This window comes from Patella vulgata, chromosome 5 (assembly GCF_932274485.2).
Source record: "Patella vulgata chromosome 5, xgPatVulg1.2, whole genome shotgun sequence".
NCBI classification, from domain to species: Eukaryota; Metazoa; Mollusca; class Gastropoda; family Patellidae; genus Patella; species Patella vulgata.
The window spans coordinates 11674404-11700636 of NC_065883.2; the positions used below are offsets into that span (position 1 = coordinate 11674404).

General features: G+C 34.5%; 2 protein-coding genes and 1 long non-coding RNA gene across 4 annotated transcripts in view; 1 reads left to right on the plus strand and 2 right to left on the minus strand.

The window, feature by feature from the left end:
* Positions 1-5013: 5013 nt before the first annotated feature.
* Positions 5014-11866, minus strand: LOC126821592 (putative deoxyribonuclease TATDN3; the record flags this gene model as incomplete). Its single annotated transcript, XM_056100928.1, has 11 exons — positions 11782-11866; positions 11209-11241; positions 10593-10666; positions 10248-10293; positions 9727-9762; positions 8969-9031; positions 7835-7912; positions 7448-7479; positions 7064-7119; positions 5942-6054; positions 5014-5094 (listed from the first exon to the last, which is right to left on the minus strand). Coding segments are annotated over exons 1-11 (678 nt in total), but the record flags the coding sequence as incomplete, so codon positions are not given.
* A 66-nt stretch (positions 11867-11932) lies between these two features.
* LOC126822254 (uncharacterized) lies at positions 11933-15852 on the plus strand. The gene is made up of 5 exons (XR_007680745.2): positions 11933-12110; positions 12524-12572; positions 12993-13138; positions 14046-14165; positions 15615-15852. It is a non-coding gene; the product is annotated as an uncharacterized LOC126822254 (long non-coding RNA).
* A 4129-nt stretch (positions 15853-19981) lies between these two features.
* Positions 19982-26233, minus strand: part of LOC126822231 (DNA polymerase epsilon subunit 2) — a 36513-nt gene continuing 30261 nt past the window's right edge. The window contains exon 15 of one of the 2 annotated variants that reach the window (XM_050550994.2): positions 19982-21821. In XM_050550994.2, coding sequence (XP_050406951.2) covers positions 21738-21821 — 84 coding nt within the window. In that variant the 3' untranslated portion in view covers positions 19982-21737. The remainder of the gene's footprint in view (positions 21822-26233) is intronic. The other variant, XR_007680734.2, reaches the window with a different exon arrangement.

Below are 26233 nucleotides of genomic sequence, written 5' to 3' on the forward strand. Positions count from 1 at the left end.
AAAATGACGTTACTTTTGGTGATAATGAAAATCTTAAATTACTTGTATGAAATCGAAAATGGCATTAGGTATCACACAGTGAAAATTTCATGAAAATCGAATAATAATTGACACTTTTATGGACAAAAAACCTTGAAAAGTGACCTGTTGAAAATTGCCTATTTCTCCGCAACTGAACAAGTTAGAAACCATTTTGTGATATCTATATGATCGTATGGGTTCATTCTTTTAGTTGATTAGAATCAAATATCAAAATCTTAAACAAACAACAAATACAACTCATTTGAATAAATTATTTGTTTCGAAGGCTCTAAATACAGTTTTTGTCCAAATTTCGTCATTTCTGGTGACATTGAAAATGTTAAATTGAGTTGAACTAGTCACAATTGACATTATGCATCAAATGGTTTCACTTTTATGAAAATCCAATAATAATTGACTCTTTTACAGGCACAATAGCATAAAGAGTGACTCCTGCAAAATTGACCATTTCTCGGCAACTGCGCATATTACAAATTAATTTTCACATACATTCTCTCCGTATAGATTATTGCTACGAGTTTATGAAAGTTACGAAGTAATATTTTAAAATATGAAAACGCTGGATGGGTTGTAAATAGCTTAATTTTACACCTTTTATCACCTTTTAATCGAAATAGCCCGAAAACGGAATCGAAATTAAAAAAACTGGGCCCAACATTTTGTGCGCCTGTAAAGGGCGCACCCTTTCAGTTTTACCAGATTTGAAAAAAATAATATTTGCTTTCGAAAAGTGGTACCTAACTGTCAAAATTGTTTTAAACAAATCGAACAATAAATAATTAATGTAGGACTGAAAAACTGAATTAGTCAATGGCGGCCAAGGAAAATTAATGAGACAAAAAAAATTCAGATTTTTGCTCAAGTCAGATGACTCGTTAAATTTGCGTAAAACACGAATAAAAAAATATTTATAAATAAAAAAGTTTTTTGTAAAAATTTAAATTTTCAAAATTTGGCGCCTAATATCTGCGAAGATTTGCCGAAAATCAAAAGTAGCGTAGCTATGTGCCCCGTCTCCAGCTATGCCAAAATGTATCGAAAGTTAAAATAGTATGATTATTGTTAAAATTACTGCAATATTTCTAAAAACGATAGCTTCGGTGATTTTGGACATTTCGCATTGTTGCAGAACGTTCAAAATAGCTTTATCCTCTAAGTCACACCCACTTTTCCAGTAAAACCGAAGAAATCGTAACGATCCGACAAGCAGTTGCTGAGATCTACTCAAAAGAAGAATAATAATAATAAGAATAATAATTTTAACAAAAACAATAGTGTTTCACACAAGCTACGCAGTGTGAAACCCTAATTAATATGGGCTTATGGCTAGGTATCACCTTTTTCCTGAAAAGCTAAGTAAACTACTCAAGAAAGTCGAAGATTGTGTTTCTCAGTTTGTATATTTTAGTTTGAAACTTATTTACTTTCAGATACTTGTCAGTGGAAAGTTTAGAACAAGATAAGCTTAAGGTTGTATGAATTTTAAGCTACACAAATGATTGAAAAAAAGAATGGAAATCTTTGACCCGTGCTAGTCCTTGAAAGAAACCATAACTTGGCCGAATTTTACTAATTGATTCATACAAAGTCACTCAATAATCAATTATCAAAAATAAAGCCCATCAGATTTTTTTTTCTTATATATTTTGTTGAAATGTGTGAAAACACTATAATAAGTTGTTAAAATACCTTGCTTCAGTATTATTGTCAAAGTCGTGTGAATGGAATTCTTTATTTCATTAAAAAAAAAAAGTGTTATAATTATGTTTGTTATATCTTGTGAAATATCAGTATAGTTAATATTATTTGAATGAATACTTTGTAATATTTTTACCCGGTTTGATGTAATTTGGTAATATTTTAATTAATAGAAATCAGTGTTAGTTATTATATGAAATTTATAATGTGCTTCCAATCCTCTGTAAGGGATTATGCAAGAATTTTATGCTAACAGTAATACAATTCTGTTACTAACATTTTACATGTGAAATAAGTCGGTATTATTTTTAAGAATGCTGTATTTAATATTTTAACAATTGAAAGCAGTCAGTATTATTTCAAGAACGCTATTATTATGTGTATATTTAACATGTCAGTATTTTTTTCAAGCTATTATATTTATATTTAACATATAAAGGATGTCTATTATTATCAATTATTCTAATAATACAATGCTGTATAGTATTATTTTCAAGAATGCTATATTTAACATGTAGAAGAAGTCAGTATTAGTTTTAGATAATGGAAGAAGTCAGTATTAGTTTTACATGTGAAAGAAGTCAGTATTAGTTTTACATGTGAAAGAAGTCAATATTTAACATGTGGAAGAAGTCAATATTTAACATGTGGAAGAAGTCATTAATTAGTTTCACATGTGAAAGAAGTCAGTATTATTTTCAAGAAGTCAGTATTAATTTTAAGAATGCTATATTTAATATTTTAACTTGTGGAAGAAGTCAGTATTATTTTCCAGAATGCTGTGAAAGAAAAGTATTATATTTACCTTGTGAAAAGACAAGCCAGTATTATATTTAAGAATGTTATTAGTCGTCATTATTTTTGTCAATGCTATATTTAATGTGAAAGAATTTGGTATTATATTTACAGAATTCTATATTTAATATCTAACATAGTTTTTCCCAAACTATACTATTATATTTACCCTGTGAAAAGACAAAAGTCAGTATTATATTAAATGTTTTTATCTGGTCATGATATTTCATCAACTTTATTCCTTGTTAAAAATAAACAAAATTTAAATTTCCGTTTTCATGCTTATTTACATTTTTTGAAAAAATATTCAGATCTTTATAAATGATTTTAATTAGCAAGTGGGTTTAAACATTATCCGATTTCAAAGATCCCCTACTCACAACCCCCCATTTATCTTGTACCAGTGTAAACATATAGCTAAAAGAACCATTGACAGATGAAATTTGATAATGAGTAGATGGAAATGTCTCTATCGTGGCCAAATTCTTCTCCCTAGCATTAACCATGTTAGTCTCGAAATGATCAAAGTAATGTGTTAATGAGACATATTCCAATCATTGGTCCCATGGCTGAAAGTTCACAGGAGTTCCGGATCAATGGTTCAAATATTTTTTTTTTTATCAAGAGTTAAATCATTTAACTCATGTGGTGTACTCAGTTTAGCATTCTTATAAATCACCCAGGGGGATGGGTGTTCAATGATCTGTCATTGAGTCAAGTGAGGTGGTTTCTCTTCTCAGCATGCACGTAAGGAGGAAGTGGGTCTTGCATGAAATAAATTATTGAAATAAAATTGAATTAGAGATTTTCCAGTCAGCTTTTCCTTTGTCAGTATGGCTGTTTGAGATGAAGCATCTAGTCATTGAAATGAGATGAATAAACTCTGGTCCAGTGTGGAGGCGTGGATGGCCGAATGGTTAGCATGTGCGTGCTGTATCATAAGGCCTGTCCTTGAGTCAACTGGCATGGTTTTAAATCCCCGGTTGTACGTGACAAGGAGTAGGGTCGTCTGTCCAACCTTGTAGGTTTTCACCGGGTCCTCCAGTTTCCTCCCACTGCTAAAGACCCCTACGCGCAAGCAAATTATTGAAATAAAATTGAACCATATGTTAGTTCCGAAATGACCTAGTTTGTGTTGAGTGGACGTTAAACCCCATTTCTCTCTCTCTCTCTCTCTCTGGTCCAGTGTATATCATTTGCAGCAAATTAATCCTTTAGCATTTGGACCGCCCTAATTAGGACTCGTAGCACAGTGTATGGCTATGCCCACCCTCATTAGTCCAGAACAAAAAGATGTTAAATCAAAATTTAATTTCCTTTCCAATGTATGGCACAATAGAAACCTAAAGCTACTATGTTAAATGTGTCTTATTCAGTGTTTGGATTTCAAATTTTTTCTTGTCAGACATTTTTACCAAAAGTAAAGGCGAATAACTTATCATTATTTAAGCAGGCGGTTTCAGACCACAATTAAAAATCTTGCATCAACAAAATATTCAAATTCGTACGTAATAAAAAAAAATAGGTGCAACTCGTTATTTTTCATATTTAATTCCTGTAAAGTATTTAAATTTATGTCATTAATATCCTTATTTCACAAGGAATCTGGCTAATTTGGGGTATAACTTGATTGCATTCTGTGTTGTAATTCGTCGGACCTCAGAGGGATCAACTTTCTTTATTTTAGCAATATAATCTACCACTATATCCAAGTTGGCCGGAACATTTCTCTCCTGAAGTAATCAAAAAAACAAACAGACATATTACAGTAATGAATTAGTTAACTTTTGAAATACTGTGGATAATCTTTCCTAATTCGATGACTAAGAAAGTTCCTGGAAGATTGACAGCATGGTTTCCTCGTTAGTGGTGCAGAAGGGAGACCTGGCAAGGAAAGGGCATCTAATCATACTTGTTAGTGTGCACGTAAAAGAACCCTTGACAGTTGGAATTCAATGAAATGTTCAGGCAAAATTTCCCTTGGTGCAGAAAAGTAGAATGTTGAATTTCAATTCATTTCTTTTTGCAAAGCAGACGTGGCTTAAATGTAATTATCAAGAGGTAATTTTGCGACACCAATTCAGTCTGAACTTTGAATGCATTTGACAGAAAAACTTTTGCTTAGCTCACAACAGCCAAAAGTACCTAATACCCTACCGGTCTGATAATATAGATTGTTTAGTTCCTTGTTTAGTGGGGGATCTGGTGGCCGAATAGTTTAACGTGTGTACTTTAGATCATAAGGTCTGTCATTGAGTCAAGTGACATGGTTCCGATTCCCTGCTTGTACATGACTAGGAGAAGGGTTGTCTGTTCAACTCTGTGGGTTTTCTACGGTTTCCTAAAACTACTAAAGAGCCCTAAGCGCAAGCAAATTTTTGAAATAAAATTAAACCATATGTTAGTCCAAAAACGACCTAGTTTGTGTCGAGTGGACTTTAGACACCTTTTCTCTCTCTTTGTTTTAAATGCCATCCTCACCTGTTTAACTGGACCAAGAGCTGGAGAATCTGTTTCCAATAATAAATTATCTAATGGTATCTGTGTTACCAGTTTTTGCTTCTTACACAAAACAAAAAAAATAACATTAGAAACTTAGTACAAGATTCATTCCGATTTCCACTGTTGCATGGGATAATAATTCTAAGGCCTGTTTCCACTTGCGTTTTCGGTGGTTACATGGAAACAGTACAGTCCAATTATATTTGCATTAGACCAACTTTTTGGCTGTTAAAAAGGTGCACAGCAACGCAGCAAAAATACTATGACAGTGGCACAAATCACGTAAATAGAAAGATATCTTAACACTGGGGCCACCTGAAACTAAAGCTGCTAAGACCGCCCCAAACTGCCACAGCCATGGGAATAGCTGTGGCACCCACAAGAGGTGGTATATTGCCTACAACATGGAAAGCTACTCACATATACTGGGCGTGACCTTAAAGGTCAGCCATCTTGTAAAAGGAGGCTTTCCCATTATCTCAGGGAAACAGATTGATAGGGACGAAACCTTGCCACAGGGGGATATTTCTCGACCAAAATGTGATATATATATTTTTATTTCATTAAATGGCTTAGAAGTGGGATTCAACCAACTGGGTTATGCCATGCAGTGCACTACAGCCTACTCTTATTTCAACAGTCAAGGGTTCTTTTACGTGCACAACTAGACACAGTTCCTTGATAGGTCTTCTGTCCTGCACCACTGACTAGGGAAAATCACACTGGAAAATCCCAGTGAACAAGGAGCTCTGGGGAAACCCCACAATGTTTGGCCAAAGACTCTACTTGTTGTCATTTGTACAATAGTTCGAATGAATACTCGTTTGCATAGTTGACAGGGATGTATGACATAAAACATTACTTTAGACCACTGAACCAACAACTCACACTGAATGAAACTTACCTGTTCACTGCGTATTATAGAGGGAGGGATTGAAAAGTAATAACCTTCTCGAACACCCTCCATGGCAACAGACGGTCTGCCATCAAAAGCATGTAAATGAGCTTTCTTTACACCTGAAGTAAAGTTAAAATAAATTTAAATCACATTCACTGTTGATGTAGAGCTCTCAGTCTAAATTGTATTCAACGAGACAACTGCTGTGTCTTACTTATCATGGTGGGGGTCATGATGGTTAAGTAGTTAGACGCTGGCTCGCTAGCCTGGAGGTCAGGTGTTCTATCTCTGCATTGGTTGAGAAATTTCATCCAGATTTTCAGGCGTGGTTCCACCATTTCAGTGATGCAGGACGGAGGGCCTGAAAAGGACAGCTGTCTAGTCGTTTGGATGGAACAAAAAAAAAGAGGTCTTGTGTACACATTGGCATGCATGTAAAAGATCCCCTGACAGTAGGAATTCGATATAAGAGTAGGCCGTAGTGCCGCTGTCTGGGCAAAATTTCCCTCATACGACACTGTATGGCATATGCCCATCTTCATTAGCCCAGATCGGAGCAGAACAGTAGGATGTTAAACCTCATTTCGTTTCATTTTCATTACTTATCATGGACTAAATTTAATCTAAACTATGACCTTAATTACCGGATTTAGGCATGAGCTAAACAAGATACATCTTTGGACCTCACAATCTAAATTTCTTTTTCTTTTTTTTTTTTAAATTACAACTTTTAATGTGTACTGTAGTTTATGAAATTGCCCAACTTGTGAGATCTACGGGTGTAAGTTTTGAACAAGAGATATCCATGCTTTATATAGCTTTGGCCCTCATCAAGCTTTAATCCAAGGCCCTTATTCACGAAAACTTAAATTAAGATACAATCGAAATTTTAAGAAATACTGCAATTCGATTGGCTGACCAATATGCAAATTGGATATATGCAAATTGATTTTACTGGTCAGCCAATCGAATTGCAGTATTTCTTAAAATTTCGATTGTATCTTAGTTTAAGTTTTCGTGAATAAGGGCAAGGGCCCAGCACTGGATAAAATCAATATTAAAAGATTCAATTGTTCATCATAAATAATACTAATAGCTCTGAACTAAAGAATAAAATTTTCTAATCACCTAATTCTTTAAGTAATGTAATGGTTGGTCTTCCTGCTGATCTAGAATGCACATTACTGAAAGATAACATATTGTCAGTTAGTCACATCAGTCACAAAATGAAATAATGTTTACAGTCCTACTGTTCTGCACTGACTTGGCTAATGAAGACGAGCTTACGCCATACGGTGTGCTATGAGGGAAATTTTGCCCGGATAGCGGGACTACAGGCTAATCTTATTTCAAATTCCAACAACAGTCAACCCAGTTCTGATCACTGACCACACTCCCCTCCCACCACCCCTGTGTTGACACAACAACAGTCAATCTAGTTCTGACCACTGACGCCGTATGCCCCCCACCCCCTGTGTTCATGCAACAAAAAACATAATTTCTAAAACTTACATAGGTAATCCCAGTCTGTCTGCTATTTCTATCTACAAATAATAATAAACGTCAATCATTAATTCTGCATGACTCGATTGCAGTTCAGAACAATCCAGACTGACAACTGAGCATCCTCCATAAAGTGCTCCACATTGGGGGTGCTCGATTGTCACTCCGGAATGTACTGAATTGAGAGAATTCAAAGTGATACGGAATTCAGCCCTGTCACAGTTCTGTTTCAGCTGCCATGATTGGTTGAGATATTTTTGTTGCAGTCAACAAATGCACTGTACTCTGAAATTCTCCTTTTCACTCGATTGACAATATTTTCGGAATGGAGATAATTTAATTCCGGAACGTTCAATCGAGTATCTACAATGAAACAGCGAAAAGGGAGATAATCACCTGTTTTGTTAAGACTTGTCTCTGTTCATCTTTACTGCCATCAGATTTCACAAATCTTGGACTGAAGTCAAGACCAACCTGTTGAATAATCAGTACAATAACTAGGTCATTTTGGGACTAACAAATGGTTCAATTTTATTTCAATAATTCCCTTGGACATAGGGGTCCCTAGCAGTGGGAGGCAACCGGAGAAAATCCATGTGGTTGAACAGGCAACCCCACTCCTTGTCACGTACAACCGGGGAATCAAAACCATGCCAGTTGACTCAATCACAGACCTTATCTTACAGCCCGCACGCGCTAACCATTCAGCCATCCAACCCCCAACAGTCTGTTATAAATAACACCCATTTTGCATTTTCATTACAAAAGAACAACATATGGCTCTATGATTAAAAAACAGCATGTTTCATATGTTTTTTTAAAATTATTAGATTCTTCGTTTAATACTTTGTGCTTTTTAGAATTGACCATTGTAATTTGTTACCAACTGCCGTAACTGGTATTCCTGTTGAAGAAGTTCCAAAACTGCAAAAAGTTCAAAATTGTGTTGGACATATTGTCACTGAAACTAAATATTTTAGGGACTATCGAAAAATTACAACACTTGTGTTTAACGAAATAAAGTTGAACAAACAAACGTGTCAAGCATTGCCGCCATTTTGGCTTACACATGTCTGCACCTAAATGAGCAGAAATATTGTCTTAGAGCTTCTGATATTATAAAATTCGATCTTGAAACCCCCACTGTTCAACATCTTGAACATGTCCCTGTACAAGCTTGGGATCGAAACGACTGAACCACCAACGACAGATCTTATGATCTAAAGTGAAGCATGTAAGATTACATGTATTTGCCCCCACAGTCTAACCCAGTATTGTTTTGATAGGTATTGTGATATTTCGTAACTTACTATGTTGAACCACCAAATACTCAAGCAGACTAGCTGTAGCAGCTACGTGTTGATAGTTTGGTAGCTGTATAATAAGTGACTCATTTAACATCAGTTACGTCACACTAAATCATGTGACCTTTATAAAAACCCTCATTTACAACAGTATTAATGCTTTCATGTTATTTTACATTATATTTTATTGATTGTTTATGTCTTGTAGTAAAGCATTATGTCATACCTCACCTATGCCTGCTAGTATTTCTTTATATTCTTCTATCATATCAACAACCCCTTTTAAATCCTACAAAAATCATATTAAATCTATAATATCAACAACCCCTTCTAAATCCTACAAAAATCATATTAAATCTATAATATCAACAACTCCTTCAAAATCCTACAAAAAACATTAAATCTATACAATTCCTTGTCAAATACAGTTTTCAGATTAAAACTGTATCTAACTGGTGACTCACATCAGATCTGAAGCTTGACGCTTTAAATTTATCCCATCAGAAAATGACAAATATATAAAATTAGTCACTATATTTTACAGAATGTAGGCATCTAGTACATCTCAGAGATAAAATCTGGACTATGGATGTTTAAAATTAAATCCTTTTGAGACTTCACGACTCTATGCATGATTTAAGCACTTTAAATCCCTAAGTTGAATCTCTAATAAGAATATCAGTCCAAAAATGGTTAAAATCCGTTCAGTATTAACAGAGATATGACGAATTGAAATTCTATTGATCTGCACTGCTCCCTATGTAACAAGAGTGTGGTTGATGGGCCTGTTTTAAATCCGATTGACTCCAAGCTATGATATTATTTAGTGTTAGTATTTTGATCTTTTCATTATCAAATGTTAAATAATCAATCTGATACATCATGTATTAGCATGAATTAAGCCATGAGAAAAATGCAAATCAAGCATCGCTACTTTGATATTTTTGGAATATTCATATTTTAATTCTATGCATATCTATTTACCTGTAGAGTTACACTTCTTTGATTGTCACCATGTCCCTGCAAAAAAAAATTTTTTTTATCCTATTTCAACATTTTTCTTCATATAGTAAAAGACCTGCAACTTTGGACTCATTTTGCCATCTCACAGGTCACTAATTTAAACCAACATAAAAATACAAATAAGAACAAATACCTGCATAACCTGTTTCAATTACTAGGTCATTATGGGACTAACTTTTTCATATTCACTTCAAAATGGCGGCCATCAGTTGACCTAAATCAAAATTCTGCTCTGAACGTATCACTAACATATTGTTCAATTTTATTTCAACAATTCACTTGCATGTAGGGGTCTTTAGCAGAGAGGGAAAAATTGAGCACCCGGGAAAACCCACAAGGTTGGACAGGCACCCTACTGCTGGTCACATACAAGCTGGGAATCGAAACCACACCACTTGACTCAATGACAGACCTTATGATCTAAAGCACACACATTAAACCATTAGGCCACCCCACCCCACCCTGATAAAATAAACCTATACCTGAACTGGATGTATACCAAGACAAGGAACAACAAAATCTGGAAATCTAAAAAAATAATGCGAAATTCAGAGAAATCCAGTTTAAAAAAAAAAACACACTGAGAATACTTTCTACTTAATAGTTTTAAAATTGCAATAAATACACAATTTAATAAATAGGGGGTGGGAGTGGGGTAACATCCACTTAACATAAACTAGGTCATTGTCGACTAACTATGCGACCTTTAATTTATGTACTATGTAGGGGTATTAAGCAGTGAGAGGAAAGCCCTAGGAGTAGGCAGGCTAACCAGGATCAAGGCCTTATATCTAAAGATCATGCAAATATATGAATAATAAATGTACCTTTTATTCAATTCTATAACTTTAGGAAAATCATCTTTTCCAATAGAAACAACCAAAGCAGCTTTTACTCCTCTCTGGAAAATAACATTCATAAAATAAATACAATTAACAATAGACTCTTTATTTACATTTGATACTTCATACTGGTTTGTAATTATTGTTATAGCTAATGTATACATGTAGCTCCATATATGGTGTAAAATTAAAGGCAGAAGTTCACCAATCCTATTCACCCTGCGAAAACTGCACTGATCACATTATCAAGCAAAACATAGCGACTTGTGTCGAAACCCATAGAAAGATGTAGTTTTGGATTTAAAATTTTGATGTTTCGGTTCACCTCAAATCAGTTTTTAGAATTAATTAATTTTCAAATGTTCTCTAACGGCTTTAGTTTACATAGCCTACATTATTGTAAGTAAAAGTAATGCGATGATTTGATGGCTTCCTACCATAAGCGAAATGGATCGCTGCCATTGATACATGCTCGATGGACTTGGGTCAATGAAACAACCATTCACTTAAATTTCACTTCAATGATAAAACTACAGATCTATTTCTAGCGCACTGAAGATGGCTTTGTAAACATTGGACGATTGGTCTTAAATGACATTACCTTTTGAGCTGCAGAAATAACGTCAGAGATGTCCTGTAAACAAAATGTCATAAAGTAAGATATATATTATTTTGCAATAAAATTCAAGGTTGATATTTAAGCCATGATTCTAAAGTTTACTACTGGTACTAGAAACAAACCGAATCACATAGAAATTAGTGTTATTTGGTGCAATTTTATTTCAAATGTACAATTTCTTGTGATTGTTCACAAATTGTTGTTCATTAAGAAGGATGAAATGTTGCTGCCTGATTCAAACCTTTATTGTGGGCTGTGGGTTCTCCGCAGTTTCCCCCAATTGTATGAAACCTGAGGCCTACATGCAAACGTACACTTGAAAGTATAAAATATGTTTGTCTCGAAATGACCGAATGAAGTAAAAATGACTTAGATTGTATTGACTGGGCGTTAAATCTCATTTGAAAGGCTGATTTGGCTCTTTTCAGTCAAACTTTAGGTGAGTGGATGTGTGACAGTAATCATGATGATGCGTGTTATGATTGTTTTTACTTTTAAAATTTTACATCTTGTGACGTAGGGCATAAATAAATAATAAAAATGTTTAATTTCAACCTTTTCGAAATCAGAGTCCGTTAGATGACTATGAACATCTACGACTTCGTACTGAACATCACCCATCTTTACTTTCACTTTATTTTCTTCCGGCATTCGTTAGAGTTACCTCCCCTCTTTTTTTACGCAGGCGCAATGACGAAATTTTCAAAATGGCGGATTTTGTTGAAAACGACAAAACCTTAGGAAAGGATCAAAATAGTAGTGCTTCCACTGATTCACACCATAATCAGCTTTCAATTATATTTGAACAGATTGATGAAATTATAGGCAACAATGGAGACCTCTCAAAAGAACAAAAGGAACGATGTAAACACAGATTTCGCGAGGTAATATTTTGGTTCCTACCGGTCATTTTTTCTTGAGTTCTTTTTAGACTTCAGAACAAGAACAGAAGATGTTCAGCTCATACAAAATCTATATATAGAGGTTATAGAACCCAACTTTAAGCTGGTTCTGTGTGTCATTATTTACCATTTTTCGCTGTACTTGCAAATCGATTGACTAAACTAAAGTGTCTACAAACAAGTGACTTGAGTCGGAAGTTGGGTATTATTTGACATGTCAAATTAAATGTGATTAAATGTCACTGACTCACTTGCAGTTGCACTGACTCGGTTGAGTGTCAGTAACTGACTCTTCTGACAGTAGCTTAGTTACATTGTTACACACCTAAATCTGACAGTGTTGGTATTTTATTTTGTAGTTTATTTTATGATGACTATTCTTTTGTTTGTTGCAGATATTTGAAACAGCCTATACAACGTTAATTACTCCACAAAAAGAAGAAGGTGAGACAGACAGATGTTTGATATTACATTGTGTAGATTGATTATGTTATGTTCTTACAGCAGGATGAATACACCTGCCATTGGCATTGATACTAACTCAATAACAAATAGTAAATACTGCTGCATGCTATGGTACCTTAATATTCTGTCAGTTTTTCACAATAATGTGGAAATATTGAATTAGTATTGATTAAATCATCCCACTAGCCAGCTCATAGATGCTTATAAGCCCATTTATTGTAATAAATAGCAGCGATATGAAATGAAATTGGGTTTAACGTCTTACTGTTCTGCTCCGACTAGACTATAAACTCACTTCATGGATTTTTATTACATTTAGGTGAGATCCTTGTATAGTTCCCATGCTATCATTATGAAATAAACTGCATCGATTTTGATTATTTATATCAATTATTTTAGAACCTGTAAGAAGAAACTGGATGGAGTACGATTTAACAGCTAAACTTGATGATGCAGTTAAGGATATTGCAACTATAAGGAAAAGGCAACCAATAGAATGCACGAAAGCCTACAAGGCTAAACTGAACAAAGAAATTATACACATGGTAAACATTATGTTGAATAAAAATGATTCTCTTGTTATCCAGCACAAAGAAGATTTATTTGGAGGGATGTAATACATGATTCTTTTGTGATTAACCAGCACAAGAATGATATCACAAAATGTTGCTCGCATTACAGTGGGTAAGGCGCTGGCTTGCTAGTCTGGAGGTCGGGTGTGGTTTCCCCTTGTCAGTGGTGCAGGATGGAGGTCCTGACAAGGGAGCTGTCTAGTCATTCGGTGGGTAAGGCACTGGCTTGCTAGTCTGGAGGTCGGGTGTGGTTTTCCCTTGTCAGTGGTGCAGGATAGAGGGCCTGACAAGGACAACTGTCTAGTCATTCGGGTGGGACAAAAAAATGAGGGGCATGTATACGTTGGCTTGCACGTAAAAGATCCCTTGGCAGTATGAATTTGTTATAAGAGTAGGCCATAGTGCCGCTGCCCAGGCAATATTTCCCTCATAGCACACTGTATGGCGTATATCCGTCTTCATTAGCCCAGTCGGAGCATAACAGTAGGATGTTACGTTCAACCCCATTTCATTTCATATTTTGCTTATTATTGTTAAATCCAATCTATCCCATAAAGACCACTAAAACAGTTCACAATATAAATGATTTGCATTGTATAAGATATATGTACGACAATAAGGGCATAATAGTTAAAAATGGTTGTTAGAAACAGTGACTCAGTAAGATGCTGGCCAAGAAATTTCATCAGGATATTTTAGTGTGATATCCCCTTGTCAGTGGTGTACACTGCAGGGAATAGAAAGGGATGAAAGAACTGAGGCCCTGACCGGTGTACACATTAGCTTGCACATGAAAGGGTATGGCATATGTCCATATTCACCGTTTTGTTTACATGACCACATTTGTAATATAATTTTGAAAGTTGGTTTTTATTTTCAGAACACACTGAACGTTTGTGCCGGGCCGTCAAAAACCTGTCCAGAAGCTGTTTTGAATGTAGAAACAAATTTATTTACAAAATTACACGAAATGAAAGAAAAACTTTTAAATCTGTCTAAGGTATGTTATGATCAGTTTATTATTAAAAACAGCCAAAGCTAAAAAAAAAAATTCTTGAATTTCAAGTTCTGAGCCAATTAAGAAAAATGACACCAAGGAATGTTTTCTTTGAATTCGGTGGCTGTGCAGTAAAATAAGTATAGAGTTAGTGCCCCATTACTCTGAGTCTGAAATCCTTCAGTCTTCATTTGTTTAATTGGTGCAGAAAAGTAGGAGATTAAACCGTATTCCATTTTTGAAATCCAGTGCTGTCAACATTAGGTGGTTGAGTGGGGTTTTACAGGTTGAGGTTGCTGAATTTCTGTATTTTTGCCTGGATGTCATCAGGCACAGTATTAGCCGAAAATACCAAAAAGACATGATGAATGCTGAAAATAGAAGGGATATTCTTGGTACTATACAGACTGGAATATTATTTTTGAACATTCTTGTTTGAGTTTGATCCCTCATTTCCATGAAGCATTCAGTGGAATAGATAAAAGTGCATTGATAGCCTGAATTTCTGTAGCCAAAATTCGCCTCCGATCCAGCACGAATGCCAAATGAGTGTATCAACAACCCCATACATATTTGTGTACAGATCGGTGGATTATATTAGAACCCTGTGGGAATTTTGGGTTGCATATAGTTATGCTCCTAGAAATTTGATCTCTTAACCTGTAAGCTATCCCAATCTCAATCTCAGAGATAAGTTTACCCTTCGTTTATCTCTGATAAAACTCTCTAGCCATTAATCAGCCTGAAATTGGTTTCTTAGCTCTGCCCCTAGTGGCTACTGATTGGCAGGATTTGTTAGAATGAAATGCTGCCGATTCTAAAATGGCTGGCGCGTTTTACCAGAGATAAATGAAAGGTAAACTTACCTCTGGGGTCAAGATTGAAGCTATCCCACACTCACTTGATTTAATTTGTGAAGCCCAATCAGGCTTGTCTTGATAATCTAATTTAAACACATACATCAATACATTATGCAAGAGCTAATCTGCCTATTGCAGGTCTTTCTTTAGGTCTGAAATGTTATCTAAATTATTAATTAGACATTAATTAACCCATCCAGACCATAACCAACTCTCGATGGCATCACTAGCCTGCGATGTTTATTGGTTTTGGTTCCGATTTCCTGTTCGACTTCCATTCATAATTAAATCAAGAAATGGAAATCGCTAAAATCTTGGTTTCGAGTGGATCAATTTCACTGAAATTTTCAGCAAATTCCCTTTACATTATCAAGGTTTTAACTATTATAGTGAGAACTGCCAGCTCTTTATCTAATCTCTCATAATGTATCTTTAATAAATTTTATAGTGTGTTTTTTTTTTTAATAATTGATGACAAATCTTTCTGTGGGTATATGTATCATTCATTAACTATGTTATTAAGAATATATTGTTTGGCTGTAAAAGAATAAATGATGTAATTAAAGCCTTTGTTTACTTTTTATTTTTACAGAATACAACATGTTTAGTGGATAGAGCAGTGAGATTGAATACAGCCATAGACATAGAAAATAGTAACAAAAATCTTAAACGGCAGGATGACGGTTGTTCCAGCCCGCAGCGCAAAAGGCAAAGAACACATACAACACCTACTAAACCAAAAGTTTTAGAACATTTACGCCGAAGTCCGCGGTTAAAATCGGCTGGTTTTAATACAAGAAAGTAGTTTAATCACTTGTTGGAAGGCCAAACAAAAAATCAAGAGCGGGAGGGATTTTTTAAAAAAAAATTTGTCAAAAGATCAAGTGGCAAAATGACTTTAAAAATAATCATCGGATTTCAAGGTTCTATATTTATCTAACCATGCTGCAATCGGATTAAAACACAGAACCTATTTTGTTTCGTTTTTTATAGGTCAAAATTTCGTTTTACTTGTCTTTACTACACTAGGATCTGGAAGAGTTGTTATATAACCTGCGTTCCGGATGATGTGAGGGATTAACCAATGGAACGGCCTGTTACAGGAAGTTCTTGACACAAGGTGCACAGAACTATGGGTAACTCACAAGAAACATCAACACTGATTGGTTAGTCAAATTTCCGATGTCATAGGGTCAAAACTCGCTTGTATGACCCCTGACGTGACCATCCACTACAACTGTTTAGATCTTCATGTAGTAGAGGCCATCGAATGTATAAAAAAACAAAAAGCGAAATATAGATCTGTATTTTAATCAGATTTACCATACATTCTTGGGTTACATGTCTTAAAATTTATTTCTGTATACTAAGTTAAATACAAATTTATAAGCAGTCATCTCAGGTCTGTGGATGTAAGCATTGGAGTATAATTATTACATATATCTTAACGATGCTATGTATAGGAATTTACTTACATAATATTAATTCTTGTATTACATATCTAAAATTAATTCTGTATACAAGTTCATTTATAGCCAATCGTCTTGGATGTCATAGTTCTAATGTAAATCCAGCTCCTTCAATCTGGCACCTCCATCTATCTTGGAGCATTATTTCGGTCATCTTTCTCATGGCTAGATGTAGTTTTAGGGTTAATTTTCTACCACATAAGAATGCACTTCTAAAGGTCTTTAAAAATGAAGTAATCGAAGTGGTGGTAGCCAGAGTCAGTTAATAACATTTATCCAGGTTGCACTTAATGTAAACTTCCGAAAAACATTTAATAAAGTTAACTCCCTTTACCATGGACTATATGAAAGTGCTGTAATTAATATTTTTTATGCAGTCCCTTTCAAGTGACTTGCTTGATATCTGAGGTCTAGAATATTATATTTTTGTATGGCCTTATTTAAATCACTTGTTAATAATAGGTCCAGTCAGATTAAAATACAGTCAAGATCTTCTATATCTTTGTCAATTTCATTTATTTCTGGTAATAATACTCAATTTCTAATAAATATTTTAAGAATTAAATCTGATCAGTTGATGCAGAGAAAAATTGGTAAAATTAAATGTGATACCTTTACTTCCACTTTGGGTTCCAAGTAGATTATGTTTTTTAAACAGTCTAATTCGAACTTCATCTAGGGGGGCTGAATGGTTAGCCTGTGCGCGTTGTGTCATAATGTCTGTCATTGAGTCAGCTGACATGGTTTCGATTCCCTGGTTGTATGTGACAAGAAGTAGGGGTGCCTGTCCAACCTCGTGGGTTTTCTCCGGGTTCCTCCCACAACTAAAGACCCCTATGCGCAAGCGAATTATTGAAATAAAAATTGAACCACTTGTTAGTCCTGTAATGACCTAGTCTGTTTCGAGTGGACGTTAAACCCCATTTCTCTCTCGAACTTCATCTATTAATTTTGCTGGTCATTTTAAATCTCTCGAGGTAATATCAGTCTTAAAATGATTCAGTTTCTTTATTAGTTTAAAAGCTAGGTTGCTAGGGTTTATCAATTTATTGGTTAAAAATCTAGGTCACAAGGGTTAAACCATCATTAGTTTAAAAGCTAGGGTCTAAGGATTTACTGTCTTCATTAGCCCATTTGGAGAAGAACAGTAGGATGTTATACTCCATTTTATCTAATGCTTTAGCAGTCATTAGTTTAAAAGCTAGGGTATAAGGATTTAGCTGTCATTAGTTTAAAAGCTAGGGTCTAAGGATTTAGCAGTCATTAGTTTAAAAGCTAGGGTTAAGGATTTAGCTGTCATTAGTTTAAAAGCTAGGGTCTAAGGATTTAGCAGTCATTAGTTTCAAAGCTAGGGTCTAAGGATTTAGCAGTCATTAGTTTCAAAGCTAGGGTCTAAGGATTTAGCAGTCATTAGTTTCAAAGCTGGGTCAAAAAGATTTTAGAAGGACTTGACGAAAGACTGAAGGTATTTTGATCTGATTGGACTAATTCACTTGTACATACATTAATTAATTTTATCTGTTATCTATTTTATTCAACTGTTCATTGTTATAAGTACTACTACAAATAATTTACTTTTATCATGGCATTGATTGACAAATAATGGAATTTTTTTAAAAGTAATAGAATAAATTTAACCAATTTTTACAATTTTATAAAAGTAACACGATAGGTATTGGGGGAATGGGAGGTTACACTACATTTTTTAAAAGTAATAGAATAATTTAACCAATTTTTACCATTTCATTGGGGGATGGGGAGGTTACACTACATGCTACTACATGTATGGTTATGTTTCATTTTTAATCAGTAAAAGGCACAACCACAATAATAGGTTATGGTGTGTACAATGTTTCATAAAAAAATATCTTTTTGAGATGTGCTCCAGAAACAAATCCTAAACTTCATTGGGAACAGGGGTTATAATAAAATAACGAAGAAATCCTATATTTTATAAGCATGTCTGTAAATGTTCCTGATGATATAGATGGTCATGTTTGTGCCCATTCAAACTTCTGTTTGAAATGTCTTTAAATATCATCTTGATGAATTTTATTCTCAGTTTCAGGCTGTCTACTGACTAGTCCATTGTATGATATTCTCAATTATATAGCTACGACCTATTTTAAATTGAATGTATTTTATTAATTATACAATAATACTGTACAGTATGTAGATATTAAAACTAGTTAAAATAAATAAAATTTTAGTTTGCTTTGTTGCTTTTAACAATATCAACGACATTGCCAGACATGTCCTACGCAAGTTTTCAAACATCTGAGCGGGAATATGTTGGACATCAAAATACATAGTTGAAATGTACTAAAGAGTATGGAAGTTTAATGAAACTGGCGGATTGACGACCACTTCTGGTTACCTAATGCTGGCCTTTATTAACCCCAACCAAAATGTCTGAAGTGCAAAATTTTGAAACTGCATCCCTGGCCTACAACAACCCCATGGTTTCTAGTGAGCTTAGTCAAGTTGTCACAATAGTGTGATCCCAGTCATGAACGGTCGATTCCCTTTAACAACTGTCCACATGGAGAACGATCAGAAATATTCCCATTTCTTATTCCTGATCAACATCAATCTCTTAGTGGTTGAAACAACGTTTTATACGTCCACTTTGAAATGTAAAGTACAATAATAAATAGAATACAATATCAAAAAAAACCATCATTTTATCCAATGTTTCGTTGGTGAAAATACTAACTTCTTCAGGGATGAACAATCAAATACAAACAATGTTTTTTTTGGTATTGTATTCTATTTATTATTGTACATCAACTTATTTAAATATCAAAAATGCGTCAATTTGATATCAAAAATGCATCAATTTAATATCAAAATTGCGTCAATTTGATATCAAAAATGCATCATTTTGACAGTCAAAATTGATCCCATCAAACCGTCTGTAATTGGTTTGTGTTATCTGTTTCTATGTATTGGAAGTTTCTCACATTGAAATGTGGTCATATATTATCACCACCTCAGTCCGTGGGTCCATTGCTTGGGGACGCTCTAGAGGCTAAAAACTTGTATACATTGTTTAGAGCCAAAAGACGAAGAAGCCTAGAGATTTTCAGCGATTTAGAAAGCAAATGAAATGGGGTTTAACGTTCACTGAACCATGTCTTTTTTTATCCCATGAGGCCATAATCCAGGAAGTTACAGTCTGATATGCGCGAATATCGAAAGCAACTGAAATCTTTGGGATATAAACATATTTTAAGTTTTATCAAAATCGGACAAAAATTGTGACCTCTAGAGGGTCTACAACCTTTGTATTACTATTATTTAATACTTTCACAGTCACACTATTTGCGTACAAGGAGCGGAGACACTTTGTCCAGACAGACAGGGGCGACGACAATATACATCCACATGAAAGTTTGGGCGTATAAAAATATTATCCATTGTTACTGAGATGAATATGACATAAGACACTCTGCTACAAGTCCACAGGTGAGGAAAAAAACAACATTAATGTCATTGACAGTGCTTTTTATTATTATTACACTTAAAATATAAATATGTTACATATTTACAAATATATACATAATACATTGTTACAAGTTTCAGGCATGGAATCAGACAATTATCTGAAGTTTATATTAATCACACCTGTCGGAATAAAATTCATATTGGGGAAGAGGCTGTCGGCATAGAGATCCAAAATGGAGTTCCGATGGCTCTGCTGATTAAATTCTTAATTTATTAGTTTATGTACATTTCATATATCTAAATTTGTTTTGCTCTTTTACTCAATATAAAACCAGGATCTAAATTGATTTTGTGTTTAGTATGTGAATACACCAGTCTTCACTCGTCTAGTTAGTGGAGAAAAACTAAAACCCCATTTCATTCATGTGAATGCATCCCAAGATTAAATATAATAATTTCTTATTAAAGGAGCAATCCACAGATTCCATGCAGTGTAAGTGCCTTGATAACTATGTCTATATACTTGCTTAAGGAGGGTAATTGATAGGTGTAATTATCAAGTCACTGAAACAACTGAAGAATGAAATGAGTTATGAAAGCTGTTAATCAAATCTAGCAATCAATCCAAAATGGCTCAATATTTCTGTTTGGAATTTTCAGACATGGTAAATAAAACAATTACTTATTTATTCTTTGTGGATGAGTTTGGGAAACAGAACGTGAGTAAATGTAGCCTGGATTATCGAGGTAATTCGGATGGTGTGTCAAGTTTACTCTTTTGTCGATAAGAGGTAATATTTAGATATCTAGTATCAGGAAAGTGGTATATATCGTAAAACCCTTCAACATAATATATCAGTATTTATACCACATTTTCCTGAGAAATGATCTTAAAATCAGTAACTGGTATAAAATTACGGATAAATGACAAATTAAGGCCATACAAAAATAATATTCTGGTTCTTGAACAATTGTTCCCCAAAAAGGGTTCCTGTAACCGGGGGAATTTTTTTATTTAATTTTTATTTTTTGAAATAAAAACAAGTCATACGTCCCTTTTTAAGTGACGCAAGAGTATCAGAGAATCAGTATATTTTTTTTGTATGGTCTAACAGATTCATATAAAAGATGTGAAGTTCAATTACACTGACTCAAACATAAATAGAAAGAAAAGTACTGTACAAATATTTCTTTAAAAAAAAAAAAATAAATAATACAACTCAGTTACTGCCCTTTCTTTTAAATACCATACAAATTTATGTAATGTCCAATGGCAGATCAGGGTGTGGAGGTTGGGAGAGTACACGAAAAAATCCCTAAATAACACTTATTATTCTATTTCCATGTAAATTTTAGCTATTTGTTGTTTTGGGTGATGAAGCTGATTGAAGATATGCGGCACAAATCACCACCTATGTAGAATAATGTCCAGTGGCAGTTCCACCTGGGGGAGGCACTGGGTTGATGTAGCCGATGAAATTGAATATGATTATTAGGTTGAGATATGCCTCAATAATCACACTTTGATTTTTCAAAATTTTCTCTGCGGAGGACCCCAGACCCCCCACCCTCCCCATCACATGTTTAAGTATATTGCAAAGATAATTTGTAAAATCCCCCGTAAACTGACCACTCTTTCATCGTGAATGTCGTAAAAAGTCTACCATGAGATCGTTCAACAACTTAGTTGTTCTAGCGCAAAGTCTATAATTTTTCACAAAACCACACACGCCTTGTCCAAATACAGAGGAGGTAAATTCTATTCTCCAAATCTGTCAAAACTATTCCAAACATCAATGTTATTCCTGAATCTGGCTTTCTTGAACTTCTCGAGTTGCAGGGTAGTAGACCTTGAATCCAAAATTTGTTCTTGGGAAGGAGCCCTGAGAATTAGAAAATAGAATAATACATTATATAATAGACATCATAATAAAATTAAAAAAAGTTTGATTACGTCTAGAGCAACCATGTTGTTTCCAGCAAGCTTCATCAAGCTGCGATCATGAACGGCTGATTTCGGTCCACAAAAGCAGAAAGCGAGCAAAAAAATTATTTACAATCAAAAATTAATTGGCTGCTCTTGTCAAAAGCTTATAGTTCCAAAATATTTAACAAAACAAGAGAAATTAAAAATTAAATTGGTTTAGCAACATTTGTATCAGTTGGTGTCAAGGCTAACCAATCTGGAACTACTACAAAATCTGATAAGGACCACTTTTACCCCAATACTAACTATTCCCTAAAATTTTCTCAAACTCAGTTTTATGATCTTAAAATGGCTAGATCACTTTGATTTGGGTCAAAAAGAAGATGTTCGATTTCACTGGATTTAATTTGATTTGTTTTGTGGAATGAGACATCATTTTTTGGAAAATATTAAGTCTATAAGATACGATATATTTCCAGGACACTGTAAATACCAGACTTACAGAAAAAAAATAACTTATACTTGACAGAACATATCTTTTATAAAAGATTTAAGTTTTTCGCAAATAGGAGTTAGAAACCCCTCCCTAACCAATGTTTGAACTCAATAGTCGAACGATTAAGACAAATCTAGCAGGGTTGTGTAAACACTTTGGTTTAAATAAACAAATAAACAAAAGGTTAAAGCTTTTGTTTGAAGGCACTGGTTATAGCTCTTGTTCTATTGGTTCTCTTGCCAAAAATCAATAACGGTGAAAGCAATGACCCCCGACGAGTTACAGGAGTTCACCTTGGAGCTAATACACACAGATTAGGAAATCTTCCAAAGGAAACAATAGACGTAACCCCTGTTACCAAAATATTTATATTTTTTGGACCAGATTTAACAGAAGCCGAACCTCGTAGACAATGTCACAGGTTTATGTAAATATTTTCGTAAACTAAAGACGAAAGGTTATAGATCTGTCCCCCGAGTTTCATTTTACCCAAATATTGATTACAGATCAGCTTTTACGAATGAGACTATCACCGTATGATTATTGGAAACAATCGTTTACAAGTTAATTCCCTAAAATTCCACATATTTATATATATACATGTACTAAGAACATATATTTACATGTCCGAAATGATCGGGTTGTGTAATCAAAATGATGACCTAATTGTCTCAGATCCTTTCAAGTATGGTAACTTTCACAAATTTAAACCTTCGGCCATGTAAACACTGACAGAGGATGAATATATTTACAATAAAACATTTTATTTTGAATCAACTGTATAGTCAGGTTACGTACATAATTACAATAACTTTATTTCTGTCTAACGGGTTCACACAGGTTACGTACTAAGCAGGATTTCAGTATAAGATAAGTGCAAGGAAGTGTGGGGGTGGGGTCGTTCGCTTCCACCAAGGTAGATATCGCAGACAAGGGGCAGGAGGTGCAGCTATTTTTAACATCCGGGCAGTTAGTCATGTCTATTTTATTACCACTAGAGCATCCACAACCAGTACGAAACAGTTAGAGGGCTAACTTAATTTCTCTATTATGATTGGTCTGTAAATTATTCAACACATACATGTATGTCTGGCATTGTCCAATCACAACTGAGAAATTATGAGAGCCCTTAAGGTGTTTTTTTACATGACCAACAGTTTCTCACTGGTTGCAGAAGCTGCAATGATGGGTTGCCTTCTGTCAGTATCAGTATTTTGTAAATCCTACTCGGCAGTGTGGTACCCTTGATCGTTATTCACTAAGGGTTACTAAGCACTGTCGCTGGCTGGCTTCTTGCTGCAGCACAGCCAGTGGTGGGTTCAAAGCCATTATTCACAAATTTCCAGATAAAATCACAAAAAAAATAGAATAAAATGGTATTTCTATGGAACACTAGGGTTCAAATTCAAGACTGACAGTCCTGTTGCAATCCTGGTGTCAAGAGCAATGTTGATATAAAATACAAATTTCTTTTGTTCTACTGAGAACACATAAAGATTCTGATTTTACAGAAGCGAAATGGGGTTTAACTTCTCCTGTTTATCTGCTCCGACTGGGCTAATGAAGACAGGCATACGCCATACAGTGTGCTAATATGGAGGAATTTGGCCTGCACAGCAACGCTTCTGCCTTCTCTTTGTCTTATTGCAACTTTCAATTTATGAATGCCCATGTGTACACCTAGGGACCTTGTTTTTTTAGTCCTATCCAAACGACTGGACACTGTTATGAAATCTCTTAAATGATATAATCAAACTCTAGCCACAGTCTTTACGTGAAATTTCCATTTAGAGGAAGAAAATAATCCAGGGTTCCAGGAAAATAATGTCCTATGCATTAAAAATACAGTATATATAAAAATAATGATTTTCAGTTTTAAACAGGCATTATGTAAGAGCTAAATCTGCCTATTGCATGTCTTTCTTTAGGCCTTAAATGTTATATAAACTATTAATTAGACATTAATTAACTTATCCAGACCATAGTCAACTCTCGATAGCATTGGATGCCTCCGATTTTAAGTAGATTAGAACAGTTCAGCCATTTAATGATTTAATTTAAAAATGGAGAGGCAAGGCCGAGACAGCCAATGCACACATCCTGTCAAAACTACAACCATTGATAATTTTTCTCAAAAAAAAAGGAATTTGATTGAAATTTTCAATATATTAATTTCGCAGTGTCTATTTTTGAAACATTATAGCGAGAACGTCCAGCTTTTTATCTAAATCTTACATAATGCCCCTTTAAGTAATTTTATTTTGATAGAGTCTTTAGATTTCCGAGCCTCATTTCTGAAGATCATCTGACTGCTGTAGACAGGACAGATCTATCCGGCTTCAGACTTCCAATTACTTCCTGCTCTAAACAGAAATAGAAAATTCATTCTAATAAATTATATTAAATGTTTTCAAGATCAGATATTCCTTAACGTTTATGTTCTAAAGCCTCATTTCTTTAAATTTAAAAAAATAATAGCAGAAATACATTCTTTAGATAGTAATTTTGAAGATTAACGTCTACTTGACACAAAGAAGGTCATTTCAGGACCAACGCATGATAATTTGCTTGCGCGTACAGGGTCTTTAGCTGTGGTAGAAAATTGGAGGACCCACGAGAAAACCCACAAGGTTAGACAGACGACCCTACTCCTTGTCACGTACAAGCAAGGAATCGAAACCACTGTACTTGACACAATGATAGACCTTATGATCTATCACGCATTTGTTAAACAATTTGGTCACAACCCCATTCCACCCCCACATGTTAAATAAATACATCAGAGGTGGTTTCAGACACTCTAGTAAAAAGTAATTATTTCTGAATAAAACATTATTTGAATGAATTAATTCATTTACAAGTCTTTTGAAATTATTGCAATAAATATAAATAACCGAATAAATTTTTATGTTCACCTAAACACATCTGGGTTCTTAATTAGGTCAATTTTTATCAATCAAAGATAGAAACAAAATGAAATGGGGTTTAACGTCCTACTTTTGTGCACCGACTGGGCTAATGAAGATGAACATAGGCTATACAGTCTGAATTTTGCTCAGACACCGGCACTACATCCTAGCCTCCTCTTATTTTGAATTCCAATTGTCAAGGGTTCAATGTGTACACACAACCTCAATTTTTTGTCCCATCCAAATGACTAGACAATATCCCTTTTCAGACCCTCCTTCCTGCACCACTTACAAGAGGAAAGCATGTTGAAAAATCTTGGGAAACTTTCTCGACCAACACCCAAGAGCGAACCAGAGACGTCCTGGTTAGCGAGATAACATCTTATGCACTGAGCCACTGTGGCTTCCAATAATACAAGACAGTTTTCTGCAATTTTCAATTATTTTTTAAATGTCATTAAATAAATTCATTTGCAACTTATTTTTGCGCAATATTTTTTTTATTTCATATTTCGATTTATTTTTATTTGAATCTATCACATTAACAGCATGGATGCCAGGATGTCCAATTTAACAGAAATAAAAGTGGACTGTATAAATGAACTATAAAGTCTTTATTAATTGGATTTGAAAGCCTTAGTCAATATCCTAGATAGTTTACTTTCTAAAAATTGATTAGGTACTATATTTATTTGGCTCCCAACTGTTAACAACGAAGCAACGCTTATTCAGAGTGTATCAATCCTACTTATGTGAGACGATGCTTAATAGAACAGGATAATTACCAGAGTGAGAGAGAGAGATGGGGTTTAACGTCCACTCGACACAAACTAGGTCATTTAGGGACTAACATATTTCAGGGTTCTTTAGCAGTGGGAGGAAACCAGAGGACCCAGAGAAAACCCACAAGATTATACAGGTGACCCTACTTCTTGTCACATACAAGCAGGGAATCGAAACTAC